At 48.5% G+C, this 27,100-nt stretch overlaps 1 protein-coding gene and 1 pseudogene across 1 annotated transcript; one reads left to right on the top strand and one right to left on the bottom strand.

Moving 5' to 3' along the window:
• Window positions 1-1,711: 1,711 nt before the first annotated feature.
• On the top strand, window positions 1,712-3,294 carry LOC114196465 (RNA-binding protein FUS pseudogene; annotated as a pseudogene).
• Window positions 3,295-11,522: 8,228 nt separating this feature from the next.
• LOC114196364 (olfactory receptor 1f45-like) lies at window positions 11,523-12,476 on the bottom strand. The gene has a single exon (XM_028086989.1). The coding sequence runs from the start codon at window positions 12,474-12,476 to the stop codon at window positions 11,523-11,525; it is 954 nt and encodes a 317-aa protein (XP_027942790.1).
• Window positions 12,477-27,100: the final 14,624 nt, after the last annotated feature.

Here is a 27,100-nt window from a genome sequence, read left to right on the forward strand (position 1 = left end):
AGAACATTCTGGAAACTTTCTCATGCTCCAAGGATATTGGCTTCTCCCTATGTTCAGGAATCAAGGGGACTCAGCCCAGATCCCTCCCCAATTCTGTCTCCATCTTTCTCTCTCTTATCCCTCCCCTCTCCAGGTCCTGGCTGCGAAGACCCGGTTTCCACTTAGGACACAAGCGGACCATCATGCATCTCGAAGAATGTCAGTGATGATTGAAAGACTGGGGATAGATAATGAAGTGCTGTGCCTGGTGCCATGATGAGCACTCCACTCAAAGCATCTCACTTCAGCCTCCCTGAACCCTAAGAGGTAGAAGACTGTATTTGTTCCCATTTATAGAGAAGGAAGCAGAGGCCCAGAGTCACCCACCCAGGGTCACCCAGGTTGTGAATGGCAGAACTGGAACCTGACCCAGCTGCCTCTAGACAGAGCTGGAGAGAGGTCCTAAGACACCCTGCCATGTCTTTCTCCCATCCTCTGTCTCAGGCTGAGTCATCAGAGGTCATCTCCCTGTACCCCCTGCCCTCCCCCCCCCACCGCCTCCTGGGAGTCCCTGGGACCAGCCTTACCACAGGTGGTGTGGTTAATTCCAGACCTGACACCACCGGCTCAGGAAAGGGATCCCTCCCCCAGGAGCTGCCGGCTAGCTCGGTGGCCTTGTAAGGTAGACCCTTGTCACTGGAATGTCCTCTTGCTCAGGGAGCTCCCGAAGGTGGAATCTGATGCTGGGGAGGGGTGAAGGAGGCTAGGAATGGCGTTAGAGTCCAGCTGTGCCCCCTGCCCTGCAGCCTTGGGACTGGTGCCCTCTCTGTGTATCTGCCCCAGGGACACCTGAGGAGTGCTGACTAGGGCTGGAAGGGTCATCCAGGGCTCCTGGGGACCTTGTCCCAGCTGTCCAGGCTGTGGGGCATGACGGGGGCAGAAGTTGCCATTTATAGCTCAGAAGGAGTGAACTCCCCTCCCGACAGTGGGTTCAGAGGATGGTGGTGAGCCTAGAGTGACCACTGCCATCCTGGCCACCTCATGGCCATGAAACTTGGGGTCATTATTGAGCATCTACTACATGCCAGGCACCATATGGGCTTTGAAGACATGGTGGTGGACCTGACTCAGCCCAGGGAGAGAGATGACCAATAATTGCAAACAGGGAATTCATTTTAATAGGGCAAACTGCTGTCTTAGGTTGGGCTCCTCCAGAAGGAGATGCTGAGGCAAGAATTTGAGGGCAAGTAATTTATTTGGGAGGCACCCCAAGGAGACATAAGTAGAGGGTGGGAAAGTTAGACAGGGAAGGGAAGGAGACCAGTAAAGGAAGGCTGCCATACTGAAGCCAGTTACCTCTGGGGACAACTGGGGCGCAGTCCCACTGGGGACCTCTGGGGACGCAGCAGAGAACACACTCCTCAGAGTTGTAAGGGCCAAGGAGCTGGGAAGCTGGGGTATTTTTCCACAAATCCCTATCCTCCTTGGTTGAAGGCTGCTTGTGTGTGGGGGTGGGTGCCCCTGTGTGGGGCACCCTTCCCACCCCACCCCCATGAGGTTCAGGAAGAAGGAAGCCCTTCATGCCAGGGGGAACAGTGGGAGCTGAGGGCCCCTGGGTAGGCAGTGAGCATTTCAGATAAAATGTTAATGGAATATACAGAGTCCTCGAGGTGTCGGTGCTCTGTGGTGTTGGAATCTTGTTGCTTGTTGGCCTGTGCGTGCGTTCGCGGACATGGCCTCAAACGACTATACCCAACAAGCCACCCAAAGCTATGGGGCCTACCCCACCCAGCCTGGGCAGGGCTATTCCCAGCAGAGCAATCAGCCCTATGGACAGCAGAGTTACAGTGGTTACGACCAGTCAGCAGACACTTCAGGCTATGGCCAGAGCAGTTATGGTTCTTCTTACGGACAGACCCAGAACACAGGCTATGGCAGTCAGCTCCCCAGGGATATGGCTCAACCGGTGGCTATGGCGGTAACCAGAGTTCTAGTCATTTTATGGGCAACAGTCCTCTTAACCTGGCTATGGCCAGCAGCCAGCCCATGGCAGCACCTCGGGAAGTTAGGGTAGTGGTTCTCAGAGCAGCAGCTACGGGCAGCCCCAGAGTGGGGCTATGGCCAACAGTCTGGCTAGAGTGGACAGCAGCAAAGCTCCTATAATCCCCCTCAAGGCTATGGACAGCAGAACCAGTACAACAGTAGCAGTGGAGGTAACTATGGCCAAGATCAGTCCTCCATGAGTGGTGGTGGCAGTGGTTATGGCAATCAGGACCAGAGTGGTGGTGGCAGTGGTTATGGCAATCAGGACCAGAGTGGTGGTGCCGGTGGCTACGGGGGAGGTCAGCAGGACTGTGGGGGCCGCAGCCGGGGCGGTGGCGGTGGTTACAAGCGCAGCAGCGGTGGCTATGAACCCAGAGGTCGTGGAGGTGGCCGTGGAGGCAGAGGTGGCATGGGCAGAAGTGACCGTGGTGGCTTCAATAAATTTGGTGGCCCTCGGGACCAGGGATCACGTCATGACTCTGAACAGGATAATTCAGACAACAACACCATCTTTCTGCAAGGCTTGGACGAAAATGTTACAATTGAGTCTGTGGCTGATTACTTCAAGGAGATTGGTATTATTAAGACAAATAAGAAAACAGGACAGCCCATGATTAATCTGTACACAGACAGGGAAACAGGCAAGCTGAAGGGAGAGGCAACAGTGTCATTTGATGACCCACCTCTGCTAAAGCAGCTATTGATTGGTTTGATGGTAAAGAATTCTCTGGGAATCCCATCAAGGTCTCATTTGCTACTCGGTGAGCAGACTTCAATCGGGGCAGTGGCAATGGTTGTGGAGGCCGAGGGCGAGGAGGACCCATGGGCCGTGGAGGCTATGGAGGTGGTGGCAGTGGTGGTGGTGGCCGGGGAGGATTCCGTAGTGGAGGAGGTGGTGGCGGCGGCCAGCAGCGAGCTGGTGACTGGAGGTGTCCTAATCCTATATGTAAGAACATGAACTTCTCTTGGAGGAATGAATGTAACCAATGTAAGGCCCCCAAACCAGATGGCCCAGGAGGGGGACCAGGAGGCTCTCATGGGGGGGTAACTATGGAGATGATCGTCGTGGTGGCAGAGGAGGCTATGATCGGGGCGGCTACCGAGGCCGAGGCGGGGACCGTGGGGGCTTCCGAGGGGGCCGGGGTGGTGGGGACAGAGGTGGCTTTGGCCCTGGCAAGATGGACTCCAGGGGTGAGCACAGACAGGATCGCAGGGAGAGGCCGTATTAGCTTGACTCCTGAGGTTCTGCAAGAGCTTTTCTTCTTGTACCCGGTGTTACCCTCATTATTTTGTAAACTTTCAACTCCTGATCACCCATGGGTTTTTTGTGTCGGACTATGTAATTGTAACCATACCTCCGGTTCCCATTAAAAACCATCGTTTTAGTTAAAAAAAATGTTAATGGAATATACAATATGGGGACCTGGTTGGACTTAGGTGGAAGTCAGGAAAGCCTTCCCTGAAGAGGTGGCAATTGAAGTGAGGTCAGAAGGAGGACTGAAAGGTGGGCTGGTAGATACAGGTATTGCATATATGGAGACCACAGGTGAGAGGGTCTGAGAAGGGGTGAGTATGCCTTGACTGTGCAGAGAGAGACAGGTGGGAAGAACGTGGTCAGTGGGAGATGAGCCCACAAGAGTCAGGTGACAGAGGAGAGTGTGGGGACCCCTGATGTGTCTTCTGGAGTTTGAGGCATGCAGAGAGAGCGAGGGGGCCAGAATGAACTTAATATTGGTGGAAAAGAGCAAAGATCTCATCTTGTACCCTATGGAGTCTTGCTTGTTGGATAATAATATGACAACAATGATAATCAAAGTGGCACTGGCTAAGGATGACCCAGAGTATGTGCTGGGTGGGTCACATGCAGTGTGTGTGTGTGTGTGTGTGTGTGTGTGTGTGTGTGTGTGTGTGTAGTATCCATGTGAGGAGAGATTCATTGACCCTTCACCCAGATCCTTGTGTAGTAGGAACTTGGAGGCCCCCCCACAAGGAAGCTGCTCACCATCGTCACACAGGCAGCACGTGGCAAAGCCAGGATTTGAACCTAAGTCTGTTTGATTCCCTGGGACCTAAAACCACCACCGCTCCAGCCCTGCTGCCCTGTTTATTAAATCAGTGTGGGAAGAAGGGAGCAAAGAGCCCTGTGTCCTCCCAGAAATCTCTGAGACATACTCTAAGGGAACTGTGTGGGTTACAGGGCTTGCCCACAAATGCCGAAAAACAGGCATGACCACAAGCTCTGCAGCATTGTCATGATAATTAATAATAATTATAGTTAACACCGACATGGCTATCAATCTGCTCACACTCTTCTAAGTGCCTTGCATATATATATAAGCTCATATATTAATTTTCACATAACCCTATGAGATAGGGGCTATTATCATTTCCATTATATAGCAGGAGAAACTGGAGCACAGAGAGGTCAAATACTTGCTCAAGGCCACCCAGCTAAAAAGTAACAGAATCCAGGCTGTCTGGCTCTAGAGTCTATCCATTGAACTGTATCACTGAACTGTGCCACACGTATCCTGAGCAGCCTTCTGTGCTTGACCTACAGCCCAAATTATCCTTACATACGATGGCCACCACCCATTGAGTGTCAATGCTACTGCTGTTGAGAAACCAACTCTCTGAGACTTTGGCATTTCTGTATAACTCACAGGCAGTGGCGTAAGCAGTGTTTTTTTCTGGCTATCTTTTCAAGGATGTTTGTATAGCGAACAGCCATGGAAGACAGAGTTTCTTCCTGCAGAGCAGAGGGCAAGCTTGTTTGCTGTCCATATAATAAAGATAATGCCTCCCTCTGAGATAAAGTTAGAGCAGGTTTGTTTGTAATCTACTAGAGAAGACTGGGATTTCTCAGCTTGGAATTCCTCAGCTGTAGCACAAACAGTTTTCACCCATTGCCTATCTGTGTTCACCTGCATGGTCTCTGTGGGACTTAGGAGGAACTGGCACAAACAGGAAGTTTATGCTGCCTGCACCACAAGTAATAAAGTCTTTTGTCTCTGACCCTGGAGTCTCGTGTCTTCTGCCAGCATCCATAACAGTGGCAGGTTAAATTGTCAGCTTGCAAGTACAGTGAAATCCCAGACCCTTCATAGTTCTTGATGCCTATTCACTCTCTTTGATGCCGCCTATCACCAAGGTGTCTCTCCATGGGATCCTGGAATAACCTGTTGAAGTCTCACCTCTGCTGCTGCCTTTCTGAGCTGGTGCAGAGTAGGGTAGTGATGAGTTAAAGCATGCCATCCTTTTAAGGCTTATTTCTTATCCTTGGCACTATTGACATTTGGGACCAGATCATTCTTCATAGTATAAGGCTGTCCTGTGCAGTGGATGTGGTGCAGCATCCCTGGCCTCTGCCCATTAGGTGCCATTAACATCCCACCCCCAGTCATGACAACCCATAAATGTTCCCATACATTGCCAAATGTCCCCTGTGGAGCAGTCTAAATTGTCCTCCTTGTTGAGAACCACTCCTTCTAGGAAGAACCAACATCTTGGGCATCCAGCAAAGCTGCCTTCTTTGACTTAGGAAGTCTGTTTTTTTAAGGAATCCCTCTATACTCCCCCATTATATGGAAATGATTCCTGAAATACCCTCAGTTTGAACATTGGCATATCAGAATTCCTGGGACTTTGAATGAATGGATTAATGATAAAAAGTAACAACAGCATTGTGTACCCATGTACATAGCAACATCATTCACAATAGCCAACAGCTGGAAGCAACCTTTGAGTGTCCATTGACAGATGAATGGATAAACAAACATGGCGTATCTATACAATGGATTATTCAATCTTCAAAAGGAAGGACATTCACACGCTACAACGTGGATGAACCTTGAAAACATCATGCTGAGTGAAAGAAGCCAGTCACAAAAGCATAAATACTGTTTGACCCCACTTATAAGAGGTCTCCCTAGAAGAGTCAGATTTATAGAGACAGGAAGTAGGATGGTGGGTGCCAGAGCCTGGAGGACAGGGTGGGGAGTCAGCGTTTAGTGGGGACAGGGTTTCAGTTTTGCAAAATGAACAAGTTGTGGCGATGGTTGCACAACCATGTGAATGTGCTTAATGTCACTGAACTGAACACTTAAAAATGGTAAAGATGGTAAATTTCATGTTTTGTATATCTTACTACAATTTTTAAAAGTAATGACAACAACAATTAATAACATCTGTTGAGCACTTACTATGTGCTGGGCACTGAGTGTTTTAAATACACTATCTCAGGGTTTACAAACTTCAGTCATTCCTATATCAACTCTACCTTTTTGTGCATGTCTTACTTTGGGTTTCCCAAAAAGTAGACCCCAAAACAAGGATTTGTGGGAGATGGTCCTAGGAGCCCAGTGAGAGAATGGAGAAAGGAGACAGGGAGGGGAGTTTCATTCATGAGTAGGCTACTGCTACAGGCAACTGGGTGTTGGTTCCTCTTGGGATATTCTCAGCAACTTCTGACTTCCACTCCAGACAGTTTAGAGTTATCTAACGGAAGGTCAGGAAGCTAGGGGCAGTTGCCTATCAACAGTTGACCATCACTGGTTGATGGTTCCCCTCTAGGCATTAATGCCCTGGTACTTCTGGTCTGCCCCATGTAGGGCCATGAACACTCCATGTTGGAAATCCTAAGCATGTAATGGGAACTGTCTGCAGGTGAACTATGCATGGGTTGAATACAGGGAAGGAGCCATCACCAGTCTGCTAAGGGCATGTCTGTGTACCAAAGGTACTACAATTTGCTTGATTTTTTTTTTCTTTAAGTCTGTCATTTAAAAAAGTCTCAAGCAGATTAGTGTGGTCTTTGTGAGCCAAAAATGCCAAAGGTGACAGTGCAGCCCATCATCTTCAGATATTTGTGAAAGAGATCTCAGATTCAGGAGTAGATTTACAAGCCAGTGAATATGCTGTATCATTGGTTTTGATGAGTATAGGGATCTTGTATTAGGTGGTGCAAAGAGATTCATTCTAAAGCAAAGTCAAGAGAACAACTGGGTCAGATCATGCTAAAAGACGATGATATTATTCTGCTCCAAATGCAATGATCAGAGGCACCTGGCTGGCTTGGTAGGTGGAGCATGAGACTCTTGATCTCAGGGTCATGAGTTTGAGCTCTACATTGTGTATAGAGATAACGTAAATAAATAAAACTTAAAAAAAAAAAAGAAATGACCAATGAAGTGAGACATTGTTGAGAAGACAACACAGTTCGTGTTTTTAGATATCCCTTGTTGGGAATATAGTTCTAAAACATTTGTTCATATTGTTTTGATTACCCTCATGTTATCACTAGATGACAATAAATGCTGTAGGATTGTTTTTATTAAAAAAAATTCAGATAGCTTCTTTGGCCTCATCCTAGTGCAAACTTGAGGTACTAATTTGTTTTAGAAGTAGGATGCTGCCATGACAGTAGATGGCATTATCTTAGTGGCTGGGTTGTGAGGACACAGTATTTCAGGCTAGAAAGCTGGATATCCTCTTTAGGTCAAAGCCAAGGTGCAACTACTCATTGAGAACTTGGAAGATGGTTCAAGCGGTTATGAAGCCCAATCTCTAGAGGAAGTGGTCAGAAGGAGCAAGAAATCATTGTGAGTTGGTGGCTTCTTGCCAATTTGTGCAAAGTATTACAAGAAAGATGTGGACTCGGGGGGACAAGAGTTGGCCCACAGAGATAGAAAAGCCCACAGCTGAGAGTCCTCAAAGGGCTGGAGAAACCCCACAATCCTGATTTCTGGAACAGCAGTAAGGAGGGCATTGCCTTCTGCAGGGTAAGTGGCTGACCCTAAGCTTTTACGCATGAGGCATCCATTTCAAAATACGTCCATTTTTTTTTAATAAATGTATTTCAATCCAACTTTATTTACCAAACAGGTGGTGGGCCTGATTTGGCCCAAGGGTGTAGCCTCCTGACTCTTGTCCTAACTCAGATTGTAGTGGGTGTTTGCTTGTTTGTTTTTAGTTTCAGGTGTACAATATAATGATTCAGTATTTGTATATGTTGTGAAAGACCACAGTAAGTCCAGTTAACATCTATCACACATATAAGTATACTCTCCTTTCTCTTGTGGAGAGAATTTCTGAGATCTACTCTCTCAGCAACTTTCAAATATACAATATAGTTAACTACAGTCACCACATTGAAAACTACACCCTGATGATTTATTGAATTTATAGCTGGAAGTTTGTAGCTTCTGACTCCCTTCATCCACTTTCCTTATCACTCACCCTCCACCTCTGGCAACCATCCATCAGTCCTCTGAACCTAGGAATTTTTTCCTTTTTCATTTGTTTTGTTTTAGATTCCACTTACAAGTGAGATCAAACAGTATTCCTCCTCTGCCTGACTTACTTCACTTAGCATAACGCCCACGGGCCATCCGTGTTGTCCCAAATGGCGAGAGTTCCTTCTTTTTCAGGGCCAAATAATTCATCCGTCTCGAATAAACCATACAGATTGCCATCTGTATGATGGGGCTACTAGCAGAATAACCAGATAAAGAATTAGGCCACCCTCACCACGAAGTTCCCCTTTTAGAAAGCTCTGGATAATCTAGGTATTGACCTCTTGAGTGACCCCACCTTACCCTTCCCACTCCCAAATTCCTGCTCTTATGCTTCATTTAAAAAAAAATTTTTAAGTTTATTTTTTTAGTAATCTCTGCACCCAACATGGGGCTCGAACTCACAACCCGAGATCAAGAGTTGCATGCTCCACTGACTGAGCCAGCCAGGCCATCATGCTCCTATGCTTTAAATTAGTCAATACAGAGTGAACCCCTGAAACCCTAGACACCTCATCCACTGCAGAGCCTGAGGTCTGTGCTCTGTCTCCCCACAGCCTTGCTGCGTGGCCCTCAGGATAAGCACCAGGAGAGTTGGTCCCACCACAATATTGACTTGCTCTGGAAATGTCTGTGGGGACTCCCACAAATACCCAAGGGCCTCAGGCCTTCATAACCTGAGAAGCACTATCAGTAGTCTGAGACCAGCACCCCATTCCACCCAAGACCTTTGTTTCAAATGACCTCAAGTAGCGACCATTAACATGATAGAGAGACCTGAGGAAATCAAGGAATGCAAAAATTCTCTCTGGGAAAGAGCTTTGGGTGTGGCTTCCTGATTCAAAGCAAATAGCCTCCTAAATGTTCTAGAGAATTCCTTTGAAATCAAGAGCCCAGACCATGCCTGCTTGAGCCTTAAAACAATACCCATTTGCACTAGTTTGCACCAGAAGAATCCATCTATGATGGCTGCAGAGTGCCCAAGGAGGGCATTTCCTTCTATGTTCACTCTACATGTGACCACAGAGGGGGCATGGCAAGGAAGAACACCCCAGGGGGCAAAACCAGAGACCACAGTGAACAACAGACAATGGAGTCTCCCCCAGCCAGGCAAAAAACATATTCCACTTCACAAGTAGGGCATTCTTAAATAAATCCTGCCCCATGAGATTTGATCATTATTGTGCAGTAGCAGCTGGTCTCCCATTGTACGTTGAGTGAGGGGAGGGCCAGATAAATGGACTTTTAGTTTACAAATTATTGGGTCGGGGGAAACATTCCACCATGTTGAAGAAGGCTGGGTATCAGCCAGAGATTTTGAACTGAGTTGACTGCATTAACGAGATGTCTTCAGGGTGGGGTGTTAGGTGGATTCTCTGAGTGGGGCAGAAGCATGCTTTCGTGTAACTGGTGGCTAGAGGGATGGGAGGGGGACTGCTAGCTCTCTGCAAAACTCTACCCTCTCCCTCTTCTGTAGTAACAGAATCAGAACCTGGCAACACGACTGGCCAGCTACGCATTTCCTGCCTCTCTTGCAGCTAGGTGTAGCCTGGCGTGGGATAGGAGAAGTATGTGATGCTTTGAGAGCAGGTAATTGCCTCCCCTCCCCTGTGCTCTCTGATTAGATGTTTTGGTAATAATATTGTGATAACAATATCTGGGAAATGGGGCAGAAATAAGACATGGTGAATGATTTAAAGCAGAGTCACCCACTGACCTAGAACACCGACTGTCACATGAGAGAAAAACAAACTTTTACCTTACTCAAGCCATATTTCTTTTAAGTCTTTTTTTTTTCTTAACCAAATGTTATGGGTTGAATTACATCCCTTCCCCAAATTCATGTCTTAAGTCCTAATCCCCAGTATTTCTGAATTTGAGCTTATTTAGAAATAGGATTGTTGCAGATGTAACAGTTATGCTGATATCATACTAGAGTTGGGTGGGCTCCTAATCCAAGAAAACTGGTGTCTTTCTAAAAAAGGAACATTTGGGGATAGACATGCACACAAGGAGGATGCCACGGAGAGATGAAGCATGATCTGCAAGTAAAGGGATGGCCAGCAAAGCACAAGCTCCCACCAGCTAGGAGAGAGGCTTGGGATGGATTCTCCCTCACAGCCTAAGAAGGAACACACCTGCCAACACCTTGATTTTCTACTTCTGGCCTCCAGAACCATGAGACAACAAATTTCTATGTAAGTCACCTCCTTTGCGGTTTTGTTTTGTGTTTATAGAATCCTCAGGAAACTAATACAGAAACGTATCAGAAGTGAGATGCTGACATCACAAAAATGAAAATTTAGTTGCCATGAGCTGAGTGGTCTGGTGGTAAGGACACAAATGTCGCAGGCTGAAAAGCTGCAGACCCTTGTTATGCCAAAGAACATCATCTGGTAATACCATCACTGGTGATAACCTGGAAGGTGGATCATATGTTCACTGAGGCTGTGTTTCAAGAAGTGATTGGAAAGAGCTATGATGTCACTGTGAGTTGGCTGCTTCTCTCTGCTTGGCAGCAAGGAATCACAAGAAAGAGATGGTCCTAGACAAGAATTGGCCAGTTTTCAAAGTCAGAAACATCATGAGGTTAGAAGAGCCAACAGCTTCCTGTTCTTCAAAACAGTATAAATAAGGATCTTGCCTCCTACCCAAGGCTATTGTTTCAGATGACCATTAACTGAGAGTGACCAAACGTAAGTAGTTCAAGGAAACAAATATTGCAAAATCAATAAACATAAAAATTCTGGCTAGAAAAGCACATCGGATCTGGTTCCATTGCAATGGAACCTAAGGTTTTTGGAGGAATTATGTTGTTACAGAAAGAGAGTTCAGTTTGCAAAATCTTAGGACTTTTGAGCCTCTGCATTTGCATCTTTTTATTATACAGTTAAACCTGAACTATAAGCAAAGTGGGGTTTGTGTCCTGGTTTCTCTAGGTTGCTGAGCACTTCCTTTTAACTGCAATGTGTTTTTCAGGCTGCAGTGTGAGCGCCACAAGGTCAGGGATTTTGTTTGTTCCCTGCTGGAACTTCAGCCCTTCAAAGACTATCTACAATATAAAAGATGTTCAAGAAATAGTTGTTCGAAGAATAAAGTAATACACAGAGAACCAAGAGTGATATGAAGGAAACATGGAACATTGAGACTGTGCAAGGACATTTGGTACAGATGGGCACTGGATTTGGGCACTCAAACATCCCCGTGCTATGGCCACTGAATAAAAACTGGCTTCCTCTTGACGAGGGCCCCCAAGGCTCCCTTCATGTCACTGTTGCGTAGGCTGTAGATGAAAGGGTTCAGCATGGGAGTGACCACGGTGTACATCACCGCAGCGGCTGTGTCCTTCTGGGCTGTGTGGGAGGACGTGGGGCTAAAATAAACCTCAATGAGTGTCCCATAGAACAGGGACACCACAGACAGATGAGAGCCACAGGTGGAGAAAGCCTTCTGCTTGCCTCTGGTGGAGGGAATCCTCAGCACCGTGGCAAAGATGCGTGTGTAGGAGACCAAGATGCCCACAAAGGTGATGACAGTGGGCGGGGCGCCCACGGTGTACACCATTGCATTATTGAGAAAGGTGTCAGAGCAGGCCAGCTTAAGCAGAGGGCTGAGGTCACAAAAGAAATGGGGCACGCGGTTGTGGGTGCAGAAGGAGAGGCGAGTCAATAAGACTGTGTGGGTGAGGGCATTCCCGAAGGCTGCAGACCAGGATGCAGCCACCAGGAGGCCACAGAGCTGTGGTGTTACAGACCTGGCATAGTGCAGAGGGTGACAGATGGCCACATAGCGGTCATAGGCCATGGCAGTCAGCAGGAAGCTATCGACGCCAGCAAACCAGATGAAGAAGAACATCTGGGTCAGGCAGCCCGCGTAAGGGATCCCTTTGTACCCTGACACGTGGTTGGCCAGCGTCTTGGGAATGGTGGTAGAGGTGAAGCAAATGTCCACAAAGGCCAGGTTAGCCAGGAAGAAGTACATGGGAGTGTGGAGTCGGGGGTCAGTGGTGATTGCCAGGATGATGAGCAGGTTCCCCAGTCCCGTGAGCAGGTACATAATCAGGAAGAGGATGAAGAGCAGCTGCCGTTGCTTGGGGTTCTCTGAGAGGCCCAGGAGCAGGAACTCAGAGACCGAGGTGACATTTGCCTCTTCCATGGCCATCCTGGATCAATCAGAAAGGACATCCAAGAGTTGTCCAGGGTCCTGATACGGCCAGCCCTCCTACTGCACCCTGATCTCATCTCCCCTCGTTGGTTCAGTCATTCATCAATTCTTCCCATCCTCTCCTGCAACAGGACCCCCACCCACCCACCGGTTTGCTGCATCCTTTCCATCAGTGACACACCATTCATTCCCCACAACCCACCTGCCGGATGGTGGGGAAGCCGCCAAGCACGTGGACCATTTCTCACCTCACCCCCTACACCTCCATGCCCCAGGGTGTCATCTGGGTTCAGTGGTCAGCTCAGCCTGCACTCGGGGTAACGTGGAAATCTGGGCATTAACACCCCCAGGAGTGACTTTCAGCCGGCAGAGGACCTGTCCTTGTTGGGTGACTCCCCTGGCGTCATCACTCCTGAGTGAGGCAGTTCTGAGGTGTGTTCTCTTGGGGATCCTTAGAAGGATCGCCCGTCAGCTGCCCCAAGTGGGAATCTGCTCATCCATGCCTCCCTTCCCCAAATGCTCACTGGATCTCCTGGGATTACCCCTTAAACATAGGATTTGCACTCAAGTCCTTGACTCAGAACCTGCCTTCGGGAGAGTCCAAAGTAAGACTCGAGGATTTGAGAGTTTCTTCCATCTTTGAGAGAATCATGTTTAGTCCATTTGGGGCTCAATAAAGAAAATTTATTAGTTAATGACGAAAGATGAAAAGAACGTCGTTATTAAGTGTCACACTGAAGAACACTGGAATAATAAAAAGTTCCAGGAAAAAATTGTTTTATGTCAAAGTAGTTGGTAAAGCAGACAGAAAGCATTTAGAGAGCAATATGCCTTTTAAAATACTCTGGTGTATGGTTAAAAGTCACTGAGACTTTTCAGATACAGAATAATTAATAAAACGTCCCAAACCGTAATATCGATGGGGCATGAGCACTGCCATTCAGACTCGTGGATTTGTCTGTGGCAAAACCCATTTCCTGGAAAGAGAAAACAGCATTGTGAAAAATTACTCAAGTAAGGAAAACCTCAACCATGATCGGCGTCACTAAAGTTGTTTCCGTAATTTATTTTTAAAGCGAAATTCACAGATGTAAGTCCAGAGTTTTGGGCAAAACTCGCAGAACTTCCCGGATGTTTTAATTTGGTATCATTCAAGTCTCTTGGCTCAGCTTTTGCTGGATGATTCAAAAAAGATACGACAAAGACGGAGCACTTGAAATATGCCTCTTAAAACCTTACATATGCCACCACGCGTCCAATAAGCACAGAGGTAATAAATCAATGCGTCTGAAGAGCTGGGGATCGAAATAGAGAAAATCGGAAGTGTATTTGGACACAAATCGATAAACTGAGGGGCTGAGGCTGCAAAGAACAGCCTGGAAATCCTGTCAGGTCTTGTAAATTTTTCTCAGTAATAATTGTGGGAAAGAAGTCAGCATTTAGAAAATAAGCGTGTATTTTTTGGTTTGTTTTTAGATTGTAAGAGTTGGCTTTCATAAGTGCAATTCTAGGGGCACCTGGGTGGTTCAGTCCGTAGGCATATGACTTGGGTTCAGGTCGTGATCTCAGGGTCCTGGGATCCGACCCCATGTGGGGGCTCCCGGCTCTGCTGGAAGTCTGCTTCTCCCTCTCCCTCTGCCCCTCCCCCCCAAGCTTGTGCTCTCCCTCTCTCAAATAAATTAAGTTAAATTACATTAATTAAATTAAAAATAAATGCAATTCTAACAGGGACGTCAACACTTTATCTGTTTTACAAGAAAAGAATAGTTGGGTTATTAAACCTGATGACAATTTGATATGTAAAAAGAACTGAACACATGAAAATAAGTGAAAAGAAACCGACTGCGACAGAAGTGTGAGCTATTGCAGGAATAGAGAAACGTGGGATGCTACCTGAAATCCAACAAAATAAGTACCGATCCCCAGGTGAGGGGGCTGGGAGACTATCTGGGGGTCCACGACTAAATTTCATGAAAATGAAATTGTTGTTTGATGACAGGAGGAAAAAGAAATCCATTTCTTGAATCCTATGAGTTGATCAAAGTATATCCGTGAAGCTCTGTGGGACAAATATCAATAAAATCAAGCTCTTCAAATAAATAGGGCAATTAAACCATTGCTAGAGCTTCGTCGAGTGGAAAGGTATCCAATATATAAAAATCTCAGACAGGACAAGAGCTAGGACGTTGCTTTCAATTTAAATTGTTTCTTCAAAAAAAAAAAAAAAGAGTTTGTTCAGGAGAAGGTGAGCGAGGACTCGAGCACCTTGAAAAATAGTACTGATGTTAAGAGGAAATCTTGCCTCTTTGAAGCTGCAAGCGACCTAACGGACATCACCTTGAACTGTCCCTCCCTCCATCCTTCCCTCCGCATCTCTGATCTCACCTCCTACTCTCCATTGCGCTCGTTCTGGTGTCACGGATGGTCCTTGAACAAGCCAGGCATGCTCCTGCCTCAGGGCCCTTGCACTGTCTGTCCCTCTGCTTAGAGAATTCTTCTCCCCAGATAGCCACACGGCTCTGTTTTCCACCTCAAGCCCCTAAAGCAACATCCTCATGAAGCAGGCAGGAGGAGCTTTTTACAGAAGTTAACTAGATCTTGTCCTTCACCTAGCACCCTTCTCTCCATCATATGCAGAGGGTAATTCCAAAGCCTGGTGCGGCCACTATGGAGAACAATATGGAGATTCTCAAAAAAATAAAAAGGAAATGAAAACAGAAGGTCTGAGAGCTATCTGCAATCCCACGCGCCTCGCTGCATTATTCGCAGTAGCCAAGTATGGAAACAACCCAAGTGTCTGTCAAGAAAATGGGGTGGCTACACGATTAGAATATCGTTCAGCCATGGAAAAGAAGGAAATCCCGCCATTTGCGGCAACATAGATGGACCCTGAGGCCTGGGGCTAAGTGAGATAAGCCAGATGGAAAAAGACAAACACTGCCTGGTATCACTTATGTGTGGACTCTAAAACCAAACAAACAAAAAACAAATCTTACAGAGTCTAGCCCCTGCTGACCTCCCCAGCGTCTGCTCATGTCACGACCCTCCAGCCACACAGATGGTCCGAGATTGGCCCTTCCTCAAGGACTTGCTCTTTCCTCTGCCTCGAGCGCTCTGCCTTTAGGACCCCTTTGCAGATTTCAAGACCCAGCCCAGACCCTTCCTTCTCCTCCGAAGCTCAGCCCACAGCGGCTGCTGTGTCCTCTGTCCTCCCGGGACTGTGTTCTCTGGACCTGAAGAGGAGCCTCCTCCCTGGGACCCTGTGCCTGCTGCCCCGCCTCTCTCCTCCCCTGCCCAGGAAGTGAACGTGCCCTGTTCCCCCTGCTTGTTGAGTCGTTGACCACCGACGGAGCATCTTCAGTGTGGCATTCCCCAAGCTGTGGATGGGAATTCTGAGATGAGGGCAAACACAGGGAGCCCCTCCCGACCCTGCAATTCCACCACAGAGGAATTCTCTAGAAGGAGCGTGGTGAGATGCGTTCAAGGACGTTTGGAACGAGTAGTGCTCATCCACAGTACGGGTGCATACATCCATCGGGGCACTCTGACTCAGGGAACATTTCTATGTCCCAGGAATGGTCGAAACGGGAAACTGCTCTCACCAACGTGGATGAATCTCAAAAGCAGGGGCAGAAGAAAACCACAGAAGGATGTGCACAGAATCACGTTGCCCAGGGAAAGTTTAAAAACACGCAACAGGGTTCTATGGCTCGTTCGTGGATACGTCCCAGGTAGTAAAGGTGCAAACATGTATGGGAGTGATCGACACTAGTGGTAGGAGGTCGGTTATCTCAGAGCCGGGGGAGGGAGGGGGAGGGAGGGAGGGGTGCGACACACGCATATGGGAATATGGGAACGGAGGGTGGATGTGCAGGGACGTTTTACTTCTTAATCTGGAAGATGAATACAGGCCGGCTCCAGCTTGAAGCATGATCTATGCTTTTTTTTTTTTAAGATTTTATTTATTTATTTGAGAGAGAGCGCAAGCAGCGGGAGGGGCAGAAGGGAAAGGACAATCAGACTCTGTGCCAAGCAGGGAGCCTGACACGGGGCTCAATCCCAGGATCCCAGGATCATGACCCGAGCTGAAGGCAGACGCTTAACGACTGAGCCACCCAGGTGCTCCGATCTATGCTTTTTTGAATGCCTGCAATAGCACACACACGCACACACACACACTCACGTGCACGCACGCACATGCACACACACGCGCGCGCACACACCACCTCCCCTCAAGGAACTCATAGGAGACAGAGACCCAGGTGGGTGCGTGGGTAAGAAAATGATGGATTCCACTTCATCCTCTGGCCAGGGTCACTGTCCCCCGAGGTCCCATCCCAGGTTCCAGACGCCCCACCTTTGCTGAACTTGCCCTGGGTCCCACAGACCCTGTGCGAAGCCCAGCTCCGCGTCCACCCCCAATCCCGTTCTTCCTCTGTGCCCCAGGCTGAGCGCTGGCCCTGCCGACCACCCAGGCACCTGGGCAGAGATGCGGGCGGCAGCCCGGTCTCCTTCCGCCTGCCCCCTCACTGCATCCTGACGCTTCTACCTGAGCTTCCTCTGCTTCCTCTCCTCCCAGTGCCCCATCGGGTTCTCGTCTTGTCACTCTGCAACTTCAACCCTGCCCCTTCTCTGGGCTCTTTGGGGCCAGGCTTCTTCTTCCGGTTGAGCCTCCATGATGGCCACCACCACAGTGAAATGACCTCTCCCTTGCTTCGAAGCCTGCACTGGCTCCCCATGGCCCTGCTGCTAACAGTGAACATGTCTTCCACGCCTCCTGTGCACCTGACACCCCGGCAAGGAGTTTGACGTGCTGCGTCTGACTCAACCCTCTAAGAGGGGCACTCTTACCTCCATTTCTAGGATGAAGAAGCTTGGGGACGACACCCAGGTACTCACCCTGTCCGCGTCCCTCTCCCCCACTCACCTGTGGAAGGTGTCGCCTCTGCTGCCCAAATGCCTGGTCAACAGTGAGCCGGCTTTTGCCGGGAGAGCAGTGCGGGCCGCAGGAGACGTAGAGGCAAGTCTCTGGCCTCCCAGGAGGGAGCTGGAGGACCTGCTGGAGCCAAATTTACCCTCCATCCCACTCCTCGGGCCCAGTCCCTCATGTCTTGTTAAGGCACCTGCTAATTGTCCGCTGCACACTCTGTCCCTGCTGGCCTGCCTCTTTGGGGAGGAGGCCGACCGCAGCCTACACCGGGCTTTCCCCTCTACCCCTGAGCTGGGGCGGTGGGGTGGTGCAGGGGCTCTGGGCCTCTCCGGGGGACCTTCCCCGTGGGGCCTGCGCCCAGCACATTCCCCAGCTCGGCTGGGGCTGCCTCACCACTGGGCCAGGTCCATGGTTTCCCATCAGTGGGAGCAACAGCCTACTGACCTTTATTTCTTCATTAAGGTGAAATTCACACGACACAGGATCAACCATTTGAAAGTGGACGCTTCCACGGCCTGCGGCATATTCATGACGTTGTGCGACCACCACCTCTATCTCGTTCCAGAACATTTGTACCCCCAGAAGGAAACCCCGTCCCCGTGAGCAGTCACTGCCCACACCCCCAGCCCCCGGCAGCCACCAGGCTGCTCTCTGTCTGTGTGGACTTAGTCATTCTGGACACTCCCTAAACATGGGATCCTACAGTGTGTGGCCTTTAGTGTCTGGCTCCTTTCCCTCAGCGTGCTATGTTCACAGTTCACCCGAGGTATAGCGTGAGTCAGAGCTTCATTGCTTTTTATGGCTGAGTGGTATTCCGCTAACGGATATTCCCCAAATGTTAAGGGAGTTCCATTCTGTCGTTGGGAATGAACCGCGATCTGTTTATCCATTCCGCCATGGACATTTGGGATGTAGCCCCCTTTGGGCTGTTGTGAATAGTGCTTCTGTGAACATCTGTGCACTGGCCTCTCTTCGGGTCCCTCTTTTTAGTTCTGTGGGGAATATCCCTCCTTGCAGAATGGCTGAGTCATGTAGCAGTTCTAGGTTTAACCTTCTGAGGAACTGCCAAACTGTTTTCCACAGTGGCTCCCCCATTTTGTGTCCCCCTGTCCCCAGCAGTGCACAAGGGCTCTGATTTCTCCACATCTCACCAACCCTTGTCCATCCTTCTCACGAGCGCCACTAAGCGGCGTGAAGCCTTATCTCATTATGGCTCTGACTTGCATTTCCTTGCATGAGTAATCAAGTTGAGCATCTTTTCATGTTCTAAATAGTCTTGAGCTTGCACGTCTACTGGTAAAATATATTTGGGCACATACTCCTGCTATATGAATATTTATTTAAAAACTAAGTATTGTACCACCACGGAATGCTATGAGCATTGTGAAACACTCCTCCCAAATTGAAGTTAAAAAGAGAAGCTCTTAGAAAGACATAAACTCTTGGTTACTTCTAATCACCCTGACAGTAACCCTGACAATAGCTAACATTTCAGGTACGCTGGGGCCAAGTTCATGGTTAAGGTTATGGGTAGGAACTCTTATCAGGAGATACCTGGGTGGCTCAGTTGGTTGAGCACCAGCTCTTGGTGTTGGCTCAGGTCATGATCTCAGGGTCCTGTGATCGAGGCCTGCAATGGCAGACCACTCAGTGGGGAGTCTGCTTGAAGAGTCTCTCCCTCTGCCCCTCCCCCAACTTGTACTCGCTCTCTCTCTTTCTCTCCCTCTCTCCAAAATAAATAAATAAATCTTTTTAAAAAAAAAGAAACCCTTTCATGTGGGCTTTTTGACCAGTGAAAAATGTTTGACTATTTTTTTAAAAGATTTTATTTATTTATTTGAGAGTGAGAATACAATCTGGGGAGAGAGGCAGAGGGAGAGGGAGACTGAGAGCTAAAGAGTCAATCTGGTGAAATAGAAAAATGAACAAAGTACACTTCCCTTTTACTGTTAAACCCTTTTTATTTCTTTTTCTTTAAACTTATTTATTTGTTAGGACAGAGGGAGAGAACACAAGCAAGGGGAGCGGCAGGCAAAGGGAGAAGCTGGCTCCCTGCTGAGCAAGGAGCTTGAGGTGGGACTTGATCCCAGGACCCTGAGATCATGTCCTGAGCCAAAGGCAGATGCTTAACGGACTGAACCACCCGGGCATCCCAAACCCTTTTTATTTCTAAATAATCTTAGACTCACATAAAAGTCACAAACGTAGATGAGTGATCCTATATAGACTTCACTCAGCTTCCCCCAACGAAAGCATTTTATAATTATATGATTACATATAAAAACATATTAAAAATAATTATATGTTACATAAAAATATATATAATTATAGATTTGTATATATTTAATAGTATATAATTATGATACATTTATAAAAACCAGGACATTGACGGTTGCATAGCACAATACTATTAACTAAATATCTTTTTTTTTGGAATTCATCACTTTTTATATGCACTCAATTGTTTTGAAACACTTTGAAACAATATGAAATTGCATAGATTCATGTAATTACCACGAGGCCAGGACAGAGAACTGTTTCTCTGAGAAACCCCCGTGCCTCCCTTTTGTAGTCAACACTCCCCTCCCTAATACTTGGCAACCATACTCTTGTGAATATAACTCCCCTAATTCTGACATCTCAAGAAAGTCATGTATATAATATCATACAATATGTGACCTTTTGAGATTGGCTTCTTTTACGCAGCACAATACCCTTGAGAACCATCCAGGTTGTCACTTGTATCAATAGTCCATTCCTGGGGTGCCTGGGTGGCTCAGTCGTTAAGCGTCTGCCTTCTGCTCAGGTCATGATCCCAGGCTCCTGGGCCAGCCCCACATCGGGCTCCCTGCTCAGTGGGGAGTCTGCTTCTCCCTCTCCCTCTGCCTCTCTCCCCAGATTGTATTCTCACTCTCAAATAAATAAATAAAATCTTTTAAAAAAATAGTCAAACATTTTTCACTGGTCAAAAAGCCCACATGAAAGGGTTTCTTTTTTTTTAAAAAGATTTATTTATTTATTTTGGAGAGAGGGAGAGAAAGAGAGAGAGCGAGTACAAGTTGGGGGAGGGGCAGAGGGAGAGACTCTTCAAGCAGACTCCCCACTGAGTGGTCTGCCATTGCAGGCCTCGATCACAGGACCCTGAGATCATGACCTGAGCCAACACCAAGAGCTGGTGCTCAACCAACTGAGCCACCCAGGTATCTCCTGATAAGAGTTCCTACCCATAACCTTAACCATGAACTTGGCCCCAGCGTACCTGAAATGTTAGCTATTGTCAGGGTTACTGTCAGGGTGATTAGAAGTAACCAAGAGTTTATGTCTTTCTAAGAGCTTCTCTTTTTAACTTCAATTTGGGAGGAGTGTTTCACAATGCTCATAGCATTCCGTGGTGGTACAATACTTAGTTTTTAAATAAATATTCATATAGCAGGAGTATGTGCCCAAATATATTTTACCAGTAGACGTGCAAGCTCAAGACTATTTAGAACATGAAAAGATGCTCAACTTGATTACTCATGCAAGGAAATGCAAGTCAGAGCCATAATGAGATAAGGCTTCACGCCGCTTAGTGGCGCTCGTGAGAAGGATGGACAAGGGTTGGTGAGATGTGGAGAAATCAGAGCCCTTGTGCACTGCTGGGGACAGGGGGACACAAAATGGGGGAGCCACTGTGGAAAACAGTTTGGCAGTTCCTCAGAAGGTTAAACCTAGAACTGCTACATGACTCAGCCATTCTGCAAGGAGGGATATTCCCCACAGAACTAAAAAGAGGGACCCGAAGAGAGGCCAGTGCACAGATGTTCACAGAAGCACTATTCACAACAGCCCAAAGGGGGCTACATCCCAAATGTCCATGGCGGAATGGATAAACAGATCGCGGTTCATTCCCAACGACAGAATGGAACTCCCTTAACATTTGGGGAATATCCGTTAGCGGAATACCACTCAGCCATAAAAAGCAATGAAGCTCTGACTCACGCTATACCTCGGGTGAACTGTGAACATAGCACGCTGAGGGAAAGGAGCCAGACACTAAAGGCCACACACTGTAGGATCCCATGTTTAGGGAGTGTCCAGAATGACTAAGTCCACACAGACAGAGAGCAGCCTGGTGGCTGCCGGGGGCTGGGGGTGTGGGCAGTGACTGCTCACGGGGACGGGGTTTCCTTCTGGGGGTACAAATGTTCTGGAACGAGATAGAGGTGGTGGTCGCACAACGTCATGAATATGCCGCAGGCCGTGGAAGCGTCCACTTTCAAATGGTTGATCCTGTGTCGTGTGAATTTCACCTTAATGAAGAAATAAAGGTCAGTAGGCTGTTGCTCCCACTGATGGGAAACCATGGACCTGGCCCAGTGGTGAGGCAGCCCCAGCCGAGCTGGGGAATGTGCTGGGCGCAGGCCCCACGGGGAAGGTCCCCCGGAGAGGCCCAGAGCCCCTGCACCACCCCACCGCCCCAGCTCAGGGGTAGAGGGGAAAGCCCGGTGTAGGCTGCGGTCGGCCTCCTCCCCAAAGAGGCAGGCCAGCAGGGACAGAGTGTGCAGCGGACAATTAGCAGGTGCCTTAACAAGACATGAGGGACTGGGCCCGAGGAGTGGGATGGAGGGTAAATTTGGCTCCAGCAGGTCCTCCAGCTCCCTCCTGGGAGGCCAGAGACTTGCCTCTACGTCTCCTGCGGCCCGCACTGCTCTCCCGGCAAAAGCCGGCTCACTGTTGACCAGGCATTTGGGCAGCAGAGGCGACACCTTCCACAGGTGAGTGGGGGAGAGGGACGCGGACAGGGTGAGTACCTGGGTGTCGTCCCCAAGCTTCTTCATCCTAGAAATGGAGGTAAGAGTGCCCCTCTTAGAGGGTTGAGTCAGACGCAGCACGTCAAACTCCTTGCCGGGGTGTCAGGTGCACAGGAGGCGTGGAAGACATGTTCACTGTTAGCAGCAGGGCCATGGGGAGCCAGTGCAGGCTTCGAAGCAAGGGAGAGGTCATTTCACTGTGGTGGTGGCCATCATGGAGGCTCAACCGGAAGAAGAAGCCTGGCCCCAAAGAGCCCAGAGAAGGGGCAGGGTTGAAGTTGCAGAGTGACAAGACGAGAACCCGATGGGGCACTGGGAGGAGAGGAAGCAGAGGAAGCTCAGGTAGAAGCGTCAGGATGCAGTGAGGGGGCAGGCGGAAGGAGACCGGGCTGCCGCCCGCATCTCTGCCCAGGTGCCTGGGTGGTCGGCAGGGCCAGCGCTCAGCCTGGGGCACAGAGGAAGAACGGGATTGGGGGTGGACGCGGAGCTGGGCTTCGCACAGGGTCTGTGGGACCCAGGGCAAGTTCAGCAAAGGTGGGGCGTCTGGAACCTGGGATGGGACCTCGGGGGACAGTGACCCTGGCCAGAGGATGAAGTGGAATCCATCATTTTCTTACCCACGCACCCACCTGGGTCTCTGTCTCCTATGAGTTCCTTGAGGGGAGGTGGTGTGTGCGCGCGCGTGTGTGTGCATGTGCGTGCGTGCACGTGAGTGTGTGTGTGTGCGTGTGTGTGCTATTGCAGGCATTCAAAAAAGCATAGATCGGAGCACCTGGGTGGCTCAGTCGTTAAGCGTCTGCCTTCAGCTCGGGTCATGATCCTGGGATCCTGGGATTGAGCCCCGTGTCAGGCTCCCTGCTTGGCACAGAGTCTGATTGTCCTTTCCCTTCTGCCCCTCCCGCTGCTTGCGCTCTCTCTCAAATAAATAAATAAAATCTTAAAAAAAAAAAAGCATAGATCATGCTTCAAGCTGGAGCCGGCCTGTATTCATCTTCCAGATTAAGAAGTAAAACGTCCCTGCACATCCACCCTCCGTTCCCATATTCCCATATGCGTGTGTCGCACCCCTCCCTCCCTCCCCCTCCCTCCCCCGGCTCTGAGATAACCGACCTCCTACCACTAGTGTCGATCACTCCCATACATGTTTGCACCTTTACTACCTGGGACGTATCCACGAACGAGCCATAGAACCCTGTTGCGTGTTTTTAAACTTTCCCTGGGCAACGTGATTCTGTGCACATCCTTCTGTGGTTTTCTTCTGCCCCTGCTTTTGAGATTCATCCACGTTGGTGAGAGCAGTTTCCCGTTTCGACCATTCCTGGGACATAGAAATGTTCCCTGAGTCAGAGTGCCCCGATGGATGTATGCACCCGTACTGTGGATGAGCACTACTCGTTCCAAACGTCCTTGAACGCATCTCACCACGCTCCTTCTAGAGAATTCCTCTGTGGTGGAATTGCAGGGTCGGGAGGGGCTCCCTGTGTTTGCCCTCATCTCAGAATTCCCATCCACAGCTTGGGGAATGCCACACTGAAGATGCTCCGTCGGTGGTCAACGACTCAACAAGCAGGGGGAACAGGGCACGTTCACTTCCTGGGCAGGGGAGGAGAGAGGCGGGGCAGCAGGCACAGGGTCCCAGGGAGGAGGCTCCTCTTCAGGTCCAGAGAACACAGTCCCGGGAGGACAGAGGACACAGCAGCCGCTGTGGGCTGAGCTTCGGAGGAGAAGGAAGGGTCTGGGCTGGGTCTTGAAATCTGCAAAGGGGTCCTAAAGGCAGAGCGCTCGAGGCAGAGGAAAGAGCAAGTCCTTGAGGAAGGGCCAATCTCGGACCATCTGTGTGGCTGGAGGGTCGTGACATGAGCAGACGCTGGGGAGGTCAGCAGGGGCTAGACTCTGTAAGATTTGTTTTTTGTTTGTTTGGTTTTAGAGTCCACACATAAGTGATACCAGGCAGTGTTTGTCTTTTTCCATCTGGCTTATCTCACTTAGCCCCAGGCCTCAGGGTCCATCTATGTTGCCGCAAATGGCGGGATTTCCTTCTTTTCCATGGCTGAACGATATTCTAATCGTGTAGCCACCCCATTTTCTTGACAGACACTTGGGTTGTTTCCATACTCGGCTACTGCGAATAATGCAGCGAGGCGCGTGGGATTGCAGATAGCTCTCAGACCTTCTGTTTTCATTTCCTTTTTATTTTTTTGAGAATCTCCATATTGTTCTCCATAGTGGCCGCACCAGGCTTTGGAATTACCCTCTGCATATGATGGAGAGAAGGGTGCTAGGTGAAGGACAAGATCTAGTTAACTTCTGTAAAAAGCTCCTCCTGCCTGCTTCATGAGGATGTTGCTTTAGGGGCTTGAGGTGGAAAACAGAGCCGTGTGGCTATCTGGGGAGAAGAATTCTCTAAGCAGAGGGACAGACAGTGCAAGGGCCCTGAGGCAGGAGCATGCCTGGCTTGTTCAAGGACCATCCGTGACACCAGAACGAGCGCAATGGAGAGTAGGAGGTGAGATCAGAGATGCGGAGGGAAGGATGGAGGGAGGGACAGTTCAAGGTGATGTCCGTTAGGTCGCTTGCAGCTTCAAAGAGGCAAGATTTCCTCTTAACATCAGTACTATTTTTCAAGGTGCTCGAGTCCTCGCTCACCTTCTCCTGAACAAACTCTTTTTTTTTTTTTTTTTTTTAAGAAACAATTTAAATTGAAAGCAACGTCCTAGCTCTTGTCCTGTCTGAGATTTTTATATATTGGATACCTTTCCACTCGACGAAGCTCTAGCAATGGTTTAATTGCCCTATTTATTTGAAGAGCTTGATTTTATTGATATTTGTCCCACAGAGCTTCACGGATATACTTTGATCAACTCATAGGATTCAAGAAATGGATTTCTTTTTCCTCCTGTCATCAAACAACAATTTCATTTTCATGAAATTTAGTCGTGGACCCCCAGATAGTCTCCCAGCCCCCTCACCTGGGGATCGGTACTTATTTTGTTGGATTTCAGGTAGCATCCCACGTTTCTCTATTCCTGCAATAGCTCACACTTCTGTCGCAGTCGGTTTCTTTTCACTTATTTTCATGTGTTCAGTTCTTTTTACATATCAAATTGTCATCAGGTTTAATAACCCAACTATTCTTTTCTTGTAAAACAGATAAAGTGTTGACGTCCCTGTTAGAATTGCATTTATTTTTAATTTAATTAATGTAATTTAACTTAATTTATTTGAGAGAGGGAGAGCACAAGCTTGGGGGGGAGGGGCAGAGGGAGAGGGAGAAGCAGACTTCCAGCAGAGCCGGGAGCCCCCACATGGGGTCGGATCCCAGGACCCTGAGATCACGACCTGAACCCAAGTCATATGCCTACGGACTGAACCACCCAGGTGCCCCTAGAATTGCACTTATGAAAGCCAACTCTTACAATCTAAAAACAAACCAAAAAATACACGCTTATTTTCTAAATGCTGACTTCTTTCCCACAATTATTACTGAGAAAAATTTACAAGACCTGACAGGATTTCCAGGCTGTTCTTTGCAGCCTCAGCCCCTCAGTTTATCGATTTGTGTCCAAATACACTTCCGATTTTCTCTATTTCGATCCCCAGCTCTTCAGACGCATTGATTTATTACCTCTGTGCTTATTGGACGCGTGGTGGCATATGTAAGGTTTTAAGAGGCATATTTCAAGTGCTCCGTCTTTGTCGTATCTTTTTTGAATCATCCAGCAAAAGCTGAGCCAAGAGACTTGAATGATACCAAATTAAAACATCCGGGAAGTTCTGCGAGTTTTGCCCAAAACTCTGGACTTACATCTGTGAATTTCGCTTTAAAAATAAATTACGGAAACAACTTTAGTGACGCCGATCATGGTTGAGGTTTTCCTTACTTGAGTAATTTTTCACAATGCTGTTTTCTCTTTCCAGGAAATGGGTTTTGCCACAGACAAATCCACGAGTCTGAATGGCAGTGCTCATGCCCCATCGATATTACGGTTTGGGACGTTTTATTAATTATTCTGTATCTGAAAAGTCTCAGTGACTTTTAACCATACACCAGAGTATTTTAAAAGGCATATTGCTCTCTAAATGCTTTCTGTCTGCTTTACCAACTACTTTGACATAAAACAATTTTTTCCTGGAACTTTTTATTATTCCAGTGTTCTTCAGTGTGACACTTAATAACGACGTTCTTTTCATCTTTCGTCATTAACTAATAAATTTTCTTTATTGAGCCCCAAATGGACTAAACATGATTCTCTCAAAGATGGAAGAAACTCTCAAATCCTCGAGTCTTACTTTGGACTCTCCCGAAGGCAGGTTCTGAGTCAAGGACTTGAGTGCAAATCCTATGTTTAAGGGGTAATCCCAGGAGATCCAGTGAGCATTTGGGGAAGGGAGGCATGGATGAGCAGATTCCCACTTGGGGCAGCTGACGGGCGATCCTTCTAGGGATCCCCAAGAGAACACACCTCAGAACTGCCTCACTCAGGAGTGATGACGCCAGGGGAGTCACCCAACAAGGACAGGTCCTCTGCCGGCTGAAAGTCACTCCTGGGGGTGTTAATGCCCAGATTTCCACGTTACCCCGAGTGCAGGCTGAGCTGACCACTGAACCCAGATGACACCCTGGGGCATGGAGGTGTAGGGGGTGAGGTGAGAAATGGTCCACGTGCTTGGCGGCTTCCCCACCATCCGGCAGGTGGGTTGTGGGGAATGAATGGTGTGTCACTGATGGAAAGGATGCAGCAAACCGGTGGGTGGGTGGGGGTCCTGTTGCAGGAGAGGATGGGAAGAATTGATGAATGACTGAACCAACGAGGGGAGATGAGATCAGGGTGCAGTAGGAGGGCTGGCCGTATCAGGACCCTGGACAACTCTTGGATGTCCTTTCTGATTGATCCAGG

The sequence above is a fragment of the Eumetopias jubatus genome, unplaced genomic scaffold (assembly GCF_037043125.1).
Source record: "Eumetopias jubatus isolate StellerSeaLion01/CBP00866 unplaced genomic scaffold, mEumJub1_p1.0 scaffold_1, whole genome shotgun sequence".
Taxonomy (NCBI): Eukaryota; Metazoa; Chordata; class Mammalia; order Carnivora; family Otariidae; genus Eumetopias; species Eumetopias jubatus.

Excerpts from the sequence above, each read along its gene's own strand:
- LOC114196364 (XM_028086989.1), bottom strand. The coding sequence starts at position 12,476 with ATGGCCATGGAAGAGGCAAATGTCACCTCGGTCTCTGAGTTCCTGCTC.